The sequence below is a fragment of the Orcinus orca genome, chromosome X (genome assembly GCF_937001465.1).
Source record: "Orcinus orca chromosome X, mOrcOrc1.1, whole genome shotgun sequence".
Lineage (NCBI taxonomy): Eukaryota > Metazoa > Chordata > Mammalia > Artiodactyla > Delphinidae > Orcinus > Orcinus orca.
The window spans coordinates 60750626-60768689 of NC_064580.1; the positions used below are offsets into that span (position 1 = coordinate 60750626).

General features: G+C 38.4%; 1 protein-coding gene across 7 annotated transcripts in view; it reads left to right on the forward strand.

Moving 5' to 3' along the window:
* EDA (ectodysplasin A) overlaps window positions 1–18064 on the forward strand; it is a 374305-nt gene that overhangs the window by 281715 nt on the left and 74526 nt on the right. Inside the window, exon 3 of one of the 7 annotated variants that reach the window (XM_049704624.1) lies at window positions 6799–7501. The exons of the other annotated variants lie outside the window; for them this stretch is intronic. Within the exon in view, the coding sequence (XP_049560581.1) occupies window positions 6799–6890 (92 nt within the window). The 3' untranslated portion in view covers window positions 6891–7501. Of the gene's footprint in view, window positions 1–6798; window positions 7502–18064 lie in introns of those variants that run through there. 7 annotated transcript variants of the gene reach the window in all.

Below are 18064 nucleotides of genomic sequence, written 5' to 3' on the forward strand. Positions count from 1 at the left end.
TACTAGCAGCTCTAGGCTTACATTTTACCAATTTAGCAAGCCTAATGGAAGAAGTATGTCTTGTCCATCCATTGAATTCAGTAAGAAGTTTGCTGTTGGCAACACTGGTCAGGGAAGTCTGAGTAAAGTAATAGGGGCCGAAGGATTGAGAATCAAGTCACAAGAGTAAGTAGAAAATAGCAAATATAAATGAAAGGGAGGGAGAGAATAGCTAGAGATTTATTAACCATCTACTATGTGCAAGGCACTGTATTATATTGCACCCAGGGATACACAAATGGGTAAGATAAGGTTCCTTAGTTCTGGAGGCACATTGTTTTCATAAGAGAGAACCTTATAAATACTTTCCAGAGGCGATAAGTACTTATATGGAGGTTTGATAAGATTGCAGTGGAAGCACAGGGAAAGGGGCCACAGAATGGCCAAATATATTAAATACATCTCCAAGGAGAAGTGCACAATGGCTGGCACATACTAGGCATGCATATATGAATGAATGAAGTGACATTTGAATTGGATTTTGGAGGATGAATGAGACTTTGATGAAGAAAAGTAGAAGGTGCATTTCTGACAAAGGAAACAGCAGGTGCAAAGCTAACCAATCCCCTGCATTTTTTGGCTCTCCTCTTGGCTTAGGAAACCTGATATGTAACATAGGAGACTTGGAGGAAGGACTGAGGGAAGCCAGAACCTTTGAGCAGAGAAAGTGTGACTAGAGCCCAGAACCACCTCAGGGCTTTCCAATGCTCACTCAAGCATTTGATCAATGGTATTTTAATCCCAAATTATTTTGGCATCTTACCCATCTTACTGCATCTCTCCCCTACCCTCCATACACTTGAGAAGTAAATATTAGCAAGGCAAATATAATTCTTCCTTGTTTACTAAAGGTAAGACATGTATGATTGTTCTTAACTTTGGTAGCAGTTTTAATTTTCCTGATCTTCTACTTCCTAATCTCTGGTGCAAAGTAGCACCATTTAGACCCTCAGTGTAATTTAGAAACAGTGACTGATCCGATCCTACTCTCTTTCTTGTTGAGGACTTCAAACTGACTTAGAAGACATAGATCCCATGCCATTAACATGTTGAGAACTTTAGTGAAAGCTATTTTTGAAATGGTGACATACCAAGGATGCTTTGCTGTGGGCTTATGAATCTTAGCTGCATTTTACCACTGCTTCCAGTATACACCCCCTTTAATGAACTTAGTACTGTGATGCATTAGGTCAGTTGTTTAGGGTGTAGCCTCACTGCAGTTCTATATACCCCAACTCAGGGGTCTAACCAATCTGTGCTATTTGGCAAGTGGTATACTAGGAAGAAGGTGACTTTGTGCAGATCTATTCTCCCTATAGCAAAACAACTCATGGGCCTGGCCTGCTGCCAGAAAGTTAGTAGTGTCATCTTTATAAATGAAATTCAGCTCATCATTATCTTACATTATGCCAGAAGAGCGGGAAGAAGATTGACTTGGTAATTCACTATGTTTTGATCCTAATCTGTTTAGAAATATGATTTCTTAAAAAGGAAGTGGAAAAAGAATGTGTTTCTCATGATAGCTTCATGGTATCTGCTGAGAGGATGTTCAGTTATTGTAAATACAGCAATTTGATTCCTCGAATTTCAGATATGTTTCATCACTCTTTAAAAAAAGACTACACTGAAATGATCAAATTTTAAAGTATGAATTGCATAGCTTCCAAAGATGAAATTTTATATTTCAGGTCACACACTTAAATCTCTATTTTGTTCAAAAGAAGCAACAAATTTCTTACCGGAGTCATAAAGTCATTGATCCATAATAGTACATTATCTTTGCAAGTCATCTCCAAAGCTCTTTAAAAGCACATGTTTACATTGTCACCTATTTAAAGGAGAAGGGAGTATATTTGTGGTACAAATATTTTATCTCAGAGGTTGTTTTCAAGTTTCAGTTCAGCGGTTTGAATATAATCTGTTCTTCCTACCCCCTAGCATAGTATGCAAAATCCAGAAGCTATCAGAAACAAAACCCAAATGTAGTACAGTAAAGCTCCAGGTGCCTGGAAGAAATCATACATACAAGAAAGAAAAACTCTATTGATATCAAGATGCAACCTTTCTGACCCTTGGTTTCTCTCTCTCAGATAGCTTGGGGTAAGGAAAGAGCATAGAATTTAAAGCCACATATACCTGATTTAAAATTTAAAATCACAGAGACCTAATTTCAAATTCTAGCTCTACTACTTTTAGCTTTGTGGCCTTGGTCAAGTCATATAACCTAAGTTTTCTCATGACCTAAATATAGTAATAATACTTCCTTCCTTTAATGCTAAAAGGACTAAAGATAAAGTAAAATGCCTAACTCAATGCTGGCACTTACAGATGCTCAATAGTTAGTAATTATTAGTGTCAACTATAAAATGAGAATAGTACTAATCCATCTATTTCTCAAGTTTGGGGTAGAAAAATGAGAATGCTTTTTATCAAATATCACAATCTCTTAGCCACTTTTATAGTTGAGAAAAGAAGCTATCCTGTTTATTTCACAGGATTGTGATGATCAAAGAGATAATACATGCTAAAGCACTTAGAAAAATATAAAGCTGTGTTAAAGATTCAGGTAGAGTATTTGTTTTAAATAAGGTTTGTCTTAAGAGTGCTCTTTTTCTTCTCCCACCAATGAATTAAGAATTAAAAATTGGATATCACAAGCTGCTATTACTACTGATAGTTTAAGTTACATCTGCTTTTGTCCATCTTGGAGAAATATACACAATGTGAGTTTTGTAAACAAAATATAATTATTCTCAATATACCCTGATAAGTCAGAGCTCTTTTATTTAGCAACCTCCAAAATCCAGAACACAACCTAAAACCCCAAAAGGAGAGATAATGAAACCCAATGATCTGGGAACAAAATCTCAATCCACTGAGGCCTCTTACTCTACACCTGTGAGAGAAGGGTGGCAACAACCTCACTAAGCCTTTTGGTTTAGCATTGTATATAAAATAAAGGTTACTGGGCCTCCCTGGTGACGCAGTGGTTGAGAGTCCGCCTGCCGATGCAGGGGACACGGGTTCGTGCCCCGGTCCGGGAAGATCCCACATGCCACGGGGCGGCTGGGCCCGTGAGCCATGGCCGCTGAGCCTGCGCGTCCGGAGCCTGTGCTCCACAACGGGAGAGGCCACAACAGTGAGAGGCCCGCGTACCACAAAAAATAAAGGTTACTTACTGATGTACTGAGTTTAGTTGTCTGATGACCAATGAGAATGGGAAAAGGGGTCTACCAGATGTGAGAAAACTGATACCCTAAGAAGGCACAGTTAGCAGCATGAAGAAAATAAGAATTCTAAAAACGGAATAACCAGAAAAGTGAAGTCACTTGGGACTATTAATGTAGGGGTTCAAACTTCCCTGTATGCCTTGGTAAGACACTGAGCACCTCACTGTATGGTCCAATAGGGGATTTTCATAGTGATGCTTATCCTGTAATAGACAACTCTAACATGACAAGACGGGGAAGTCTCAAAATATATTAGAAAGTTTTCTGCCAGATCTCAAAGTTTGCTGTCAGTGGAGTAAGCTTTAGTTACCCAGAAAACTCACTTCTGTGGAACCTCTTATGTGGTGCCAAGTAAGTGAGGTGTTCACTGTGCATGAAGCCGCCAAGTGAGGACTGTATAGCATTGTAATTGAAAAGAAATCTGAAGGACAGTATTCAACTCTACTAGTAGCCATCTTAAAGATTATATGTTCTAAAATATTTCATACGAGTTTAAAAAATCTTGAATAACAACCAAATATGCTAAACATAAAAAAATGACCCAAGGCATAATTTAATAATTCCTGATGCAAGATATACATCAGAATCTTAGGACCTTAAGAATATCATTTATGGGCTTCCCTGGTGGCGCAGTCGTTGAGAGTCCACCTGCCAATGCAGGAGACATGGGTTCGTGCCCCGGTCCGGGAAGATCCCACATGCCGCAGAGCGGCTGGGCCCATGAGCCATGGCTGCTGAGCCTGCGCGTCCAGAGCCTCTGCTTCGCAACGGGAGAGGCCACGACAGTGAGAGGCCCGCGTACCGCAAAAAAAAAAAAAGAATATCATTTATGAATATCAATTATTGGTCAAAACAACATGTAAATGTTAATGATTGGACTGAATCTGATCTGGACTGACGTCCTGAGCTCTGCACTTGCTGGTCCTCTAACTTGTAGCAAGTCAGCCTCCATGTCATTACACAGGATTGCTGTAAGGGTCAAACAAAATGATGTATATGCAGATATTATATAAACTATACAGTGATGTACAGATATGAATTGTTACTTCTCATAAAAGTTGAACACATAAAGCAACATAGTTTATAAGAGTTTATTGGTTTGGGGATTTCAAAGAAATAGGGAATTCCAAGAAAATGAAAGGTCTACTTATGCTTAGTGTATCGTATAACATTGGCATGATGGCAACCATAGCAGCAATGTAAGTGGTCTTACCTTTTTCACCAGATCTTGCTGGTTACGGCCTCTTGATTTTACTAAATCAATCCCCTTCCTGGACTACCTTCTTACTTCCTTCTAATCCTTATCCATCCTTTCAGGATCCAGTTCTAAAGCTTCATGGCTTTAATGAACCTCCAGCCAGATAGCTTTATCTCCTTAGTTTACATTCTTCCATGTACATGCTTGAAACACTTACATTTTCTAGATCTCTTTCATGTACTTCTCTCATCTTCCCAGCTAGATGATAAGTCACAAGAGGTTAGGGATTCCTTCTACCTCAGCATGGCAACTAGCTAGGACAAGCAAACAGTCAAGTAGTTAATGAATGTTTGCAGATTGAAAGAAAACATACTACAGGTCCATGCTAAAGCATTCCCCTCTTTGAATCGAGAAAACTGCATTAGAAAGATCTTAAGAGACAGGCAGTGGACAATACACATATCTGTGAAGCCACAGGAGTTGTATATAATAACAAATACTTGGTAAGTCATTGAGAGATTGAGGGAAGGAGTTGTTATAAAAATTTGTTCATGAGAGAGCAACTTGTGGGTCCTTTCCAGTTCTATTCCTGCACAAACAGCTTCTTCAAAGGGCAATTCTGGGCAATGTACACAATGTTCCATTCTCAAAGTTAAACAAAAATGAAGAAATAAAAATTACATTGTATATATTTATTATTTCACCTTTCATTCACTAAATTAGATTACTTCTCTGACTACTGTGGTATATAGTGTGGCGGATCTTGACCTTTTATCAGCGTAATTCAGAGCTTGAATAGACATGCGAGACTCCCTTCCTGGGGTCCCTGGAGTTCTACGCATTTTTCTAGCATGCTGGCTATAACTAGGTTCCTTTCTTTCCTGCTCAAGAAAACCTATCAGAATGCAAATGAGAGTGGCACTATTACAGAAACACCATTAAATCTATTCCAGTTTTTATTTAAGTAAATCATTACTTCAGTACTTAGCAGCAAAGCATTAGCAACACACTTTAATACCTGAGCTGTAAATCACTGGAGCAATAAAACAGTCCTTGGTTTTGTGTTTAGGGACCTGGGTTCAAGTTGCAGGTCTGCTACTTACTTGCTATGAAACTTTGTGAACATGCATATTAATCTTTCAGCCTCAGTTCCTATAAAGTGGCATAATGGTAATACCTACTTCACTGGATTACTGCGAGGATTAAATATAGTGTGATTTGAAAAGCGCTTTTCAAAATGTAAAGTCCTGAGCAAATCTGAGTTCTGTATCCCCATATGCACCTGTGTAATTCCCCCTTTCTTCATTACCAGGCCCCTGGCTTAGGCCTTAAACTTCCTACTGCTGTTTCTCATTCCTAACTTTATATAAATTCCTCAGCCCCTCTTCCTTCAGAATCAGTCCCTTGTAGCTGATCCAGCTACCAATCCCAGATTCATGTTTTTCCATTAGAACCAGCTATGCTAAGCCCTAACTCCTAGAGGTTATTTTTTACTGTGCTCATAGGGATGAATTTAATGCAGTCTAGGACAGAAAAATAACTCTATTTTAGAATTTTCCATCTTTCCCCCACTCTCAGAGAATGCTTTCATATACACCAAAAGTCAAGTTTTTGTCTTACCTCGCCAGTACCTCCAGTATATACCTGCACATAGCCCAGTGCAGAAAGACAATTTAAGGGATGCAGAGGAAAGAGACTGACCACCAAGAACCGGACAAGGGTGGAGAGTTTGGGAACACAGGACCCAAGTTCTCTAGATGTGTTGGCATTGCCAAAATTTGTATGGGAACCTTTATCAGTAGGGCCTGGCTTTACTCACTGCTACTGTTCAAAGCTTTAACTGCACATGGTGCAGCCCAGTAGAGCAAAGTAAGACTGGAAAACTAGAACCAACTGCCACTCACAACGTTTCTGGGGCCTCCACGAGCAACACCATCCCTACCAGTTGCTCTTCCTACTGGTTCTAACCCATACTGGAACTCTCTCTGGCTGATCTCTGTCTGCCTGCTCCCTCATCCGCTATATAGCTGTTTCATTTGGGTAAGAATTGTGAATTCCTAGATCTCTACCCAAAAGAAACTGTTACGTGTATACAATAGTAGATTTAGACAAGAATATGCAGACAAAAATATAACAACCTAATGCCCATCAACAAGATAGTGTATGGATAAACTGTGATATACTCATACAATGAAATATTAGACAGCAGTCAAACCAATGAACTCTAGCAACACTTAGAGGTATGGATGAATCTTACCAATGTATTTTAAGCTTATAAAAAGTAAGTTCCTTATGTTGAAGTTGTCACAAAAAAACCTATATATGTTCTAGGTATATATCCAAAGGAAACGAAATCCCTATCTCGAAGAGATATCTGCACCCCCATATTTACAGCAGCACTGTTTACAATAGCCAAGACATAGAAACAACGTAAGTGTCCAGCAACGGATGAATGAAGAAAGAAAATGTGGTGTATATATGTATGTGTATACAAACACACACACACACATATATGTATATATAATGGAATATTATTCAGCCATAAAATAGAAAGAAATCTTGCCATTTGCAGCAGCATGGATGGACCTTGAGGGCATTATGCTAAGTGAAATGAGTCAGACAGAGAAAGACAAGTACTGTATAATCTCACTCATATTTGGAATCTAAGAAAACCAAATTCAAAGAAACAGAGAAGAGATTGGCCAGAGGCCATGGCTAGGTAGTGGGGGAAATGGGTGAAGGTGGTCAAGAGGTACAAACTTCCAGTTACAAGATAAATAAATCCTGGGGATTTAATGCACAGCATAGTGACTATAGTTAACAATGTTGTGTTGTGTTGTGTATTTGAAAATTGCTAAGAGTAGATCTTAAAAGTTCTCATCACAAGAAGAAAAATTGTAATTGTGGAGATGGATGTTTACTAAACATTGTGGTAATTATTTCATACTTTATACATATATCAAATCATTGTATTGTACACCTTAACTGAATACAATGTTATATGTCAATTATACCTCAATAAAACCGGAAAAAATTGAAAAACCCGTGTATGTATTAAATGCAATTAAGAAACAAGTCACCTTGGGCCTATAATAATGACAAACCTAATTGAATACTGAAAAAAAAGTAATTCCCAAAATATTAAACACAGCCTAATAATTTTTATATGAAGTTATAAACAGCTAATTCTCTTTTAGGAGTTCATATCAACGTGATGCAATTATATGAGAAGGAGATTGAGGAAATGATGAACACAAGGTTTGGGATAAAGGATGGAGGAAAGAGGTAGGGAAATGAGAAGAAGGAAACATGTAATCAGATGTATGTTGTTTACAAAGTCCTAGCTTTTGTTTTGGGTGATTAGTTCCCAGGTGCTTATTACATTGTTTTTAAAAACTAAATAAATAAAGATACACGTAGCCAATGTGAATTAAGATATACTGTAAATGTAAAATACCTAGCAGATTTCAGACTTAGTACTCAAAAAAGCAATATTTTGGATATATTGAGTTAAAGTGTAACATTAATTTCACCTGTTTTTTTTTTTACTTTTGTAAAATGGCTAATAGAAATTTTAAATTATATATGTGGCTCAAATTTGTGGCTTACATTTCTATTGGACACTGGTGGTATAAGAATTCTGTAGCACTAGTCTTTATATTATAACCAGCTGTTTTCAGAATTAAAGCTATTTAGTTTGTCTTTTTTGGCTTAATAATTCTGATTTATTTTATTTTTGGCTTCTGAAACCTCAGTTGAAAGTTTTAATGAGTACAAGAGCAATACGTGCTCCTTCTAAAATCAAGTTAAAGCATTAGAGGAATTTATGATGTAACACAGGGAAAGTAACACCACACCTCAGTTCCCAGACGTAACCACTATTAACAATTAAGTATTATAGAATTTCTAGATATATGTGTTTTTAAGGTTTTAAAATGTGAGCGTCAAAGTTATGCCTCTTCTTTTTCCCTTTCTCTGACACCAGAGAAGCAATGGAGGGTCATGGCTTGATGTCCGTGCCAAGCAGAGAGCTAAAGCTGCAATTCCCACCCCTGGAGTTACAATACTCTATTGTTAGCTGGATTTTGGATTTCTTCTCCTGGCCAAGACTCCTTCTCCTCCCCCAGAGAAGTGCCATTTGGCATATATTTATACTAAAAGCTAAAGTGAACTGAAATTAATGTTTCAAGAATTTCCTAATACCCCTGGAAAAAACGTCAGAGTCCCAGTGGGATATTGTAAAACGAGAACTAAGAATCACTGTTTCAGTGTATCGATCTCCAACAAAGTACCTGATCATTTCTCCCAGTGGCTATGAAGCAGGATTCTGATAGGCATGTAATGATCTGGAGAAAACAAGATGAATCCATTTTTCTTTAATCATAGATTTCTCTCTATTCTTAGGAAACAGTTTAATGGAGGTAGTTATAAGGGGAAAAAAGAATCCAAAGGTCAGACTTAGTTGGATTATGTGTGTGATCTTGAAAATATTCTTTCCAGATTGCCTAAGGCACTATATAAAAATCATTGATAAAGGAATAAGGGGGTTTTTTTCCCCCCTAGGTTAGGCTAAGTGCCATGGAGATTACAGAAGCTATCTTCTTTCTTCACATTATTGATTGACAAGTTCAAAGATTTTGGATGCATTTCTTGGAACAAACATCAAATAATTTGACATTTTTCCTCGTTGTCCATTCAATGAAATAAATTCATTCAACATCATATTCTTAGGAAACATACCAATGAATTTTTAAATCATATTCTGTATAATTCCAGTCCTTGCATTTGTTGAGACCTGCATGAGAAAAATAAATGCAAACTGCACTCCTACTGCTGTGCTGATTAGGATCTCTTTCCTCTCCCTTTTACAGTGAAATGGCAGGCTTGAACTAGGCATTCCAATCAAGACTTTTCTGAAATTCTCTCTGTCATTGTTCAGAGCCATCCTATCTACCCTCCAGCGCATTATCATTTTTCTTCTAACCTGACTCTCTTTACTCCTCAATTCAAATTTATTCGTTTCTTCATTGGTCACTTACTTGGTTTTGTCTTGCCGCCTCCTCCCATTACATTGGCAGTTCCGTGAAGTAAGAGACCATGTCTAGGTCTAATTCCAAAGTAATACAATGCACATGTTCAGAAAATGCTTAACAACAAAATTATTACCTAGAACCCATGTGCCCGAAACCCTGTCTGAGTTTGTCTTATGCTATTCATGCCTTGTTTAAAAGCCGTAAGTGCACATAAAATAGTGCACTTGTTCAGAGATCACAAAAAGATAAATTGGAGTTAGAAACACAAATGGACAACTTGTGAGAGTTCTTTATGTTAATGGCCTATTTATATATTTTTCACATTTTTAATTTGCTTTTGCTATATAGAAATGCTTCCTGTTTATGGAGCACTGTGTGATCTAGTTTATTGAATAGAATGGTAGATTAGGCAGAGCATTGGTTGAAAATAGATTTAGTATTCAGATCTAGTTCAGCCACTAACAAGCTATGGGACTTGGGTGGATCAAACCTCTGTTTAATTTCTTGGGCAAGGGAAAGTGATGGCCTAACACCCATCCTGATCACCTCACAAGGATATTAACAGGATCAGTACATCAGAAATATATCAGAAAGTGCTTTGTAAATTAAACACCATGTAAATATGAGGTTCTTAAGATATGATTTTATTTGCAATTCCAATGTTCAGAAGAACATTCATTTCCTGTTGGCTTCTTTTGTAGTTTGCAGATATAGTGACAAGGTACTTTGACCTTTATCAGTATAGTCAAAACTGCCAGCCTTTAGACACAGATGGAATTTATTTGAGAAAATGATAGTAGCTCACTTTTATCTTTTTAAAAAATTAAAATAGAACATGTTATTAAAATAGCTAAACATAGTAATATACATATGTTACATATGATAACGTTCATAGCAAAATCCCAACGCACCTAAGTAATACATTGTTCACTAATCATTGACTGTTATAATCCTCATTTTTTAAAAAGCAGCTTAAATTGAGATATAATTCACATACTATATAATTCATCCATTTAACGTGTACAACCAGGTAGTTTTTAAAATGTTCACAAAGTTGCACAACAACCGCCAAAATCAATTTTAGAACATTTTTAACACCACAAAAGAAACCCTTAGCTGTCATTCCCCAACTCCTCCATGCCCTCTCTCAGCCCTAGGCAACCACTAATCCACTTTCTATCTCAATAGATATACCTGTTATGGACATTTCATATCAGTGGACTCATAAAGTATGTGGTCCTTTGTGTTCGACTTTCTCTTAGCATAATGTTTGCAAAGTTCATCCATTTTGTAGCATGTATAAAGACTTCATTCCTTTTTTATTGTGGTAAAATATATATAACATATAATTTACCATCTTAACTTTTTTTTTTTGCGGTACGCAGGCCTCTCACTGTTGTGGCCTCTCCCGTTGCGGAGCACAGGCTCCAGACGCGCAGGCTAAGCGGCCATGGCTCACGGGCCTAGCCGCTCCACGTCATGTGGGATCCTCCCGGACCGGGGCACGAACCCGTGTCCCCTGCATCGGCAGGCGGACTCTCAACCACTGCGCCACCAGGGAAGCCCCTAACCATTTTTAAGGATACAATTCAGTGGCATAAAGTACATTAACAATGTTGTGCAACCATCACCATTCTGTATTTCCAAAACTTTTTCATCCTCTCAGAGAGAAACTCTGTATTCATTAAACTACTACTCCCCCTTCTCCACTCCCACCAGTACCTGGTAACCACTATTTTTTCTGTCTCTGTGAATTTGACAACTCTAGGTACCTCATATAAATGGAATATTTGTCCTTTTGTATCTGGCTTGTTTCAATTAGCATAGTGACTTCAAAGTTCATCCATGTTGAATCATATATCAGTACTTCATTCCTTTTATGGATGAATAATATTCCATTGCGTGGATATACCATATTTTATCCATTCATCAGTTGATGGACACTTGAGTTGATTACGCTCTGGGTTGTTATGAATAATGCTGCTATGAGCATCCACGCACACGTTTTTAATGAAAATGTGTTTTCAGCTTTCTTAAGTACATACCCAGAAGTAGAATTTCTGGGTCAAGTGGTAACTCAATGTTTTAGCTTTTAAGAACCTTCAGACTGTTTTCCAAAGCAGCTGCACCATTTTATACTCCCACTAGAGTATATTAGGGTTCCAATTTCTCTATATCCTCATCAACACTTGTTATTATCTGCCTTTTTGTTTATAGCCATCTATAGTGGGTGTGAGGTGATCTCTCACTGTTTTTTTTTTAAATTATAGTTGATTTACAAAATTGTTTTACTTTCAGGTATACAGCAAAGTGATTCAGTTATATATATTTTTCAAGTTATTTTCCATTATAGTTTATTACAAGATATTGAATATAGCTTTCTGTGCTAAACAGTATTTACTTTTTTATTTTTTGGCCATGCTGCGTGGCATGTAGGGTCTTAGTTCTCCGACCAGGGATCCAACCTGTGCCCCCTGCAGTGGAAGCACAGAGTCTTAACCACTGGACCTCCAAGGAAGTCCCTGTACTAAGCAGTAAATCCTTGTTCCTTATCCAGTTTACGTAGTTTGTTGATCTCCTACTCCTAATTTATCCCTCCCCCCTTTCCCCTTTGTTAACCATAAGTTTGTTTTCTATGTCTGTGAATCTGTTTCTGTATAGATTCATTTATATTATTTTTCAGATTCCACATATAAGTGATATAATATTTGTCTTTGTCTGACTTACTTCACTAAGTATAATATTCTCTAGGTCCATCCATGTTGCTGCAAATGGCAATATTTCATTCTTTCTTATGGCTGAGTATTATTAGATTGTGTGTGTGTGACATCTTCTTAAGCTAATCATCTGTCAATGGGCACTTGGGTTGTTTCCATATCTTGGCTATTGTAAATAGTGCTGCTATGAACATTGGGGTACTTGTATCTTTTCGAATCAGAGTTTTCATTTTTTCCAGATATATACCCAGGAGTGGGATTGCTGGATCATATGGTAGCTCTATTTTTAATTTTTTAAGGAACCTCCATATTGTTTTCCATAGTGGCTGCACCAATTTACATTCCCACCAACAGTGTAGGAGGGTTCCCTCTCTCCACACCCTCTCCAGCATTTATTATTTGTAGACTTTTTGATGATAGTCATTCTGACCAGTGTGAGGCGATGCCTCATGGTGGTTTTGATTTGCATTTCTCCAATAATTAGTGATGTTGAGCATCTTTTCATGTGCTTATTGGCTATTTGTATATCATCTTTGGAGAAATGTCTATGCCGATACTTTGCCCATTTTTCAAGTGGGTTGACTTTTTAATACTGACTTTTTATATATTCTGGATTCAATTCTCATAAGTTATATCATTTGCAAATATTTTCTCCCATTCTGTGGGTAGTCTTTTTACTTTCTTGTTGGTATCATTCATAGCACAGAAGTTTTTAATTTTTATGAAGTCCGATTTATCTATTTTTTCTTTTGTCATTTGTGTTCCTCATTTTTTTTATTGCTTTTGTTACAACTTAAAAAAGAAAAATCCAGGATATGTTTTGACTCCCCATGTGATTTGATATTCGGTCACAGTACAAGTATCTCTGTTTTTACTATGATTTTAGGTCTTCGTAGCGTTTTTGACAATGGTAATCTACCTTTACCATCTTAGTGTTTCTGCAGAACTGGTTGTCTAAACCACGAGACAAGGAGTCAGTATTTACTCTCCTTCACCGTTCTGTAAGGACTGATCCTTCCTGTCTTGTTGTTGCCAGAAATAGAGTGAGATTATAGTTGTATAGATATATCTGTGCCTTAACATGTAACCAACCTATAGGTGTCTCAATAATTGACTGAATTTTGCCTTCAAAGACCTACTATAGTAAATATCCTGTAACACTTAACTATGACGTTAGCTGTTAGTCTCTTGCAATATGTGCTTTTTCTGATGAGCTTAGTTACAGAAAAGCTCAGCAAAAGAACTTGTCTGAGCTGATTTCTTTATGAGATCAAATTTCTGCCAGAATAAAACTCTTACACATTTAAAGAAAAAAAACTTGGATGACTTTCAGCTGTGAAATTATATTAATTTTAAGCAGAGTTGAAATTATTGCATAAAAATTATTGCATCCCTACTATGTTTCCAGCCCTGTGCTAGGCATTCTAATCTTCATATCATCCCTGCACATGAAATAGAGGTTATTTTCCTTTTACATGCATATTTTACATCAACCTCAGGGCTGTTAAATAATTTGAGCAGAAGTTACTGGTGGTGAGAAAAATAAGAACAAAAATAAAGTCTTCCTTGTCTTAGTTTGCTCCTCTGGGCAGGTGTTCATTTTGCCTTTTTGATGTTTCTAGACCTAATCTTAAAGTATTCATATTGATCTTCTTTTGCCTGAATCTTGAGCAGGCTGGGCTTTCTTTAGAGCTGCTTGGCTGGAAGGTTTTTCTAGCCATAAGCATTCCACTGGGGTTACAGGGCATCAGCTTGCCTTACTGTCTCTGGGTGGAAAAAGCTAAAACTGAATTTTTTTTTTTTTTTTTTTTTGCGGTACATGGGCCTCTCACTGTTGTGTTGTGGCCTCTCCCGTTGTGGAGCACAGGCTCCGGACGCTCAGGCTCAACGGCCATAGCTCACGGGCCCAGCCGCTCCGTGGCATGTGGGATCTTCCTGGATCGGGGCACGAACCCGTGTCCCCTGCATCGGCAGGCGGACTCTCAACCACTGTGCCACCAGGAAAGCCCTAAAACTGAATTTTTTGAATGAAAGTTTAAAATCTTAGTAAAGCCACACGATGTAGACCCACCAGCAAACTGCTGTTTTGGTGATGTCCATCTCTCTTTACCACTAAATCCTTTTAGGTTGGTTGGATAGAATGTTGGACATTATTGCCAGTGATGTACAGTATCATTAATATACCATTAAAACTCAAAATTTAAGTTCAATTCTCCCATTTCTACACCAGAAAAACAATCTTGTACTATAGAAACAAATCTGTACTATAAAATAGAAGAGAATTGAGCATGAAATATTCAGGTTGCATTGAAATTTTTTTAAGTTTTTATTGTTTTTTTCCTTTCTTCAAGCATCTTGGGCTTCTACTCTGGAGACTAGAGATATTAAGTAATTATAAATATCAGGGTAAAATGAGCATATCAATCTTGTCTGTTCTAAATGAATTATGGCTCTTTGTCCCATAAGCTGTAGCATACATAAGCACAGAGATTGAATTTAAGTCATGGGAGAAGCAGGAAACAGAAGCATGGTCAAACGGGAGAAATATTAGATGAATATAGATATAACTGTCAGATTGGTCATGTTCTCTAGAAGCTTTTTCAGAGTTGTTGAGCACCAACTTTGGGCCCTCACTTTATGTGCATTATGTCATTGAATTTTCACAACAATCTTGTAAATTGGGCATTATTCCCATTTTACAGATGAACAAACTGTAGCTCAAAAAGATTATGTAATTTTCCCAAAGCCATACAGCTAGTTAGTGTCAAATGCAAGAATTGATCTCCAAGGTCTTTTTGACTCCAAAGTTCTTTCAACTGTGCTGCCTCCAGGTGACTTAGTGGGCTCAGACACTTGCTTTTTCCCTGTAATATCCAATGCTGTAATCACTGTGGTACTAGTAATGCAGCAGCATCTGAAGCGTACTGATTTTGGGGGGAGAGGAGTGTTTAAGGACCAGAAAATGGCATCTAAGACAGGAGTTGTAAAATGAAGATATGGGCCTCTTCTGAAATGATGAATTTTAAATTGTATCCTTTATAGCAAGAATCCCAACAAGTAAAAGTCACTAGTACTTAGAGTTGGAAACGTGAGTATAGAAAAATGTTGCTGCCATTACTTTTGAGACTTAAAGCAGCTGCTGTTGCAACCTCCTATGGGACCCTACTTCTACCACCGTTTTAATTTTACTTAACAGTAACTGTGAATGTCATATCTTGTTTTATATATACAAGGAGCCAAAGTTTCCCTGCCACTCACATCTTTTCCCCCGCAAAACACAAAGAGCTTTACAAACCCACAGAGGATCATTGTATAGAAAGAGAACTTGGGGGCTTCCCTGATGGCGCAGTGGTTGAGAGTCCACCTGCCGATGCAGGGGACACGGGTTCGTGCCCCAGTCTGGGAAGATTCCACATGCTGCGGAGCGGCTGGGCCCGTGAGCCATGGCCACTGAGCCTGCGCGTCCGGAGCCTGTGCTCCGCAACGGGAGAGGCCACAACAGTGAGAGCCCCGCGTACCGCAGGAAAAAAAAAAAAAGAAAGAGAACTTGGGCCACACCAAGAGTAATCAGTTTAATATTCCACAAATTTCCAGTGAAATTAGGAAAGGTATTTTGCATGGCTTTCCAAACCTAGTAAATCTCCACCTCTTTAAGTTTTCCCAGATACTCTTTCACTGTGGTTTATTCCTTAAATCATTACTGCTATCAGAAATCCCCTTAGATATTAAAAAATCCATTTTTGAGGATGTTGTGTGCTCTGCCGATTTTTTTCTTAAAAAAGAAATTAAGAGGACTTACATTATTGCCAAGGTGAAGAAACTCCATTTCTTCTAGGTCCTCCCTCTTTCAACCCAAAACTCCTGAACATAACACAACAAATAAGACTGAAAGGTGGAAAGAGCAAGGCAGAATGCCTCAGAACTTAAGAAACAGTACAGCAGTGGGCTCCTTTGGTTTCCTTTTTGCCTCCTGTATATCCCAGACAAGGCACTGCAGAAGCCTCCAAGCCATAACTGCCAACAGGCACAGACAAAAAGAGCTCTAAGAAAAGCCTGAACCTCATACTTAAAGGAAATAGAGAAAGGATCACCTAACAACAGAAAGCCTTTTTGGCAATACCTGCCCTTCTCCAACAAAACACTAATGGAAAAGAAAAAATGCACCCTCCCAACTGCCCCACAGCTTCAATGGAGCCTAGTGAGAAGTTAATCTTCCACTCCGTTCCTTGCCACAAAAAAAAAAAAAGTGGTATGCTCCTATTCCACTGCTGGGGTAGTGTTGACAGAACTGAGCAGGCAGTCCTAATCCATCATTTGGCAGAAAGAGACAGTGCTCTTATGCTCCTTCCAGAGTAGTGTCAGCCCAGTACAGTAGCAACCTAAGTTGCCACACTCACCCAGAAGCAAGGAGACTTAACAACTTGGTGCAGTGCAGGGCTAGTCATCACTGGACTTCATCTCCATCTCCATGTCAGTGGGGTCCAACAGGGAGGCTGAGCTTCCACTCCCTCCACATCAAAAAGACTGAGCAGAAGGATACATGTCAGGGCTAGTAAGCACTCCACTTTTCCCCCCACCCTTGTGTCAGGGAGGTCCAGTGGGAAGCTGAACCTCCACACCCACCTGGCAGCAATGAGACTGAAAGAGGCAGTGTCAGGCAGGGTTGGTCAGCACACTTATCCCCCCTCCCCTGGTATCAGTGTGGCACAGTGTGGAACTGAGCCTCCACCCCCAGTCAGCATGAGTGAGGCTTAACAAGGTGGTAAAAGGTGGAGCTAGTTGGTTCTTTGCTACTCCCCCCTTCCCCTGGTGTCAGCAGGGCCCACCGGGGAGCTGAGCTTACAGTCCCATTCAAAAATAACAGAAGCCAGAGAGCCCTGTGGGTCAGTGTGCCACTTTCACTGGGATAGTGTCAGCAGAGCCAAGGAGGTAGCTGAACTTCCACTCTACCCATTTGCAATAAGGAAGTATGACTCAATGCCCCACTTTTGCCAGGGTCGTGTCAGTGGGATGCAGCAGGAACATACACAAGTATCCAGCCCTCACAGTATACGTCATTACAGGGACTGCCTGCTTTAAAAAGAAGAATAAATAGGTTCCAGAGTGTCACAGTGTAGTATACAAAAAGCTCCAGTTTACAGCCAAAAATCATTCATGAATGAGAATAGACACCAACGCTGTGATGAATCAGATTTTATCTGACAAGAATTATGAAGCATCCATAATAAAAATGATCCAAAAAGTAATTACAGATTCTCTCAAAACAAATAAAGACATGTAAAATCTCAGCAAAGATGAAAAAGTTATATAAAAAATAAGCAAATAGAAATTATAGAACTGAAAAATACAATAAACGAAATAAACTTAGTGGATGGGCTCAATAAGAGAGTGGAGATAACAGAAGATAGAATCAGTGAACTTGAGGTCAGAGCAGCAGAATTTACTCAATCTGAACAACAGAGAGAAAATAGACTGGAAAAAAAGAACAGAGCCTCAGGCAATCTGTGGGACAGTAACAAAAGATCCAGCATTCATATCATCAGTGTCCAAAAGGAAAGCAGAGAGAAAGAAGTACTGAAAGAGGACTTGAAGAAATAATGGCTGACTTAAAAAGGAAAGAAATTCTTACACATGCTCCGACAGGGATGAATCTTGAGGACATTATACTAAGTGAAATAGGCCAGTCACAAAAAGACAAATACTGTATGGTTCCACTTATATGAGGTATTGAGAGTAGTCAAATTCATAGAGAGAAAAAGAATAATGATGACTGACAGGAGCTGGGGTTAGAAGGGAATGGGGAGTTGTTGTTTCATAGTTATAAAGTTTTTGTTTTGCAAGATGGAA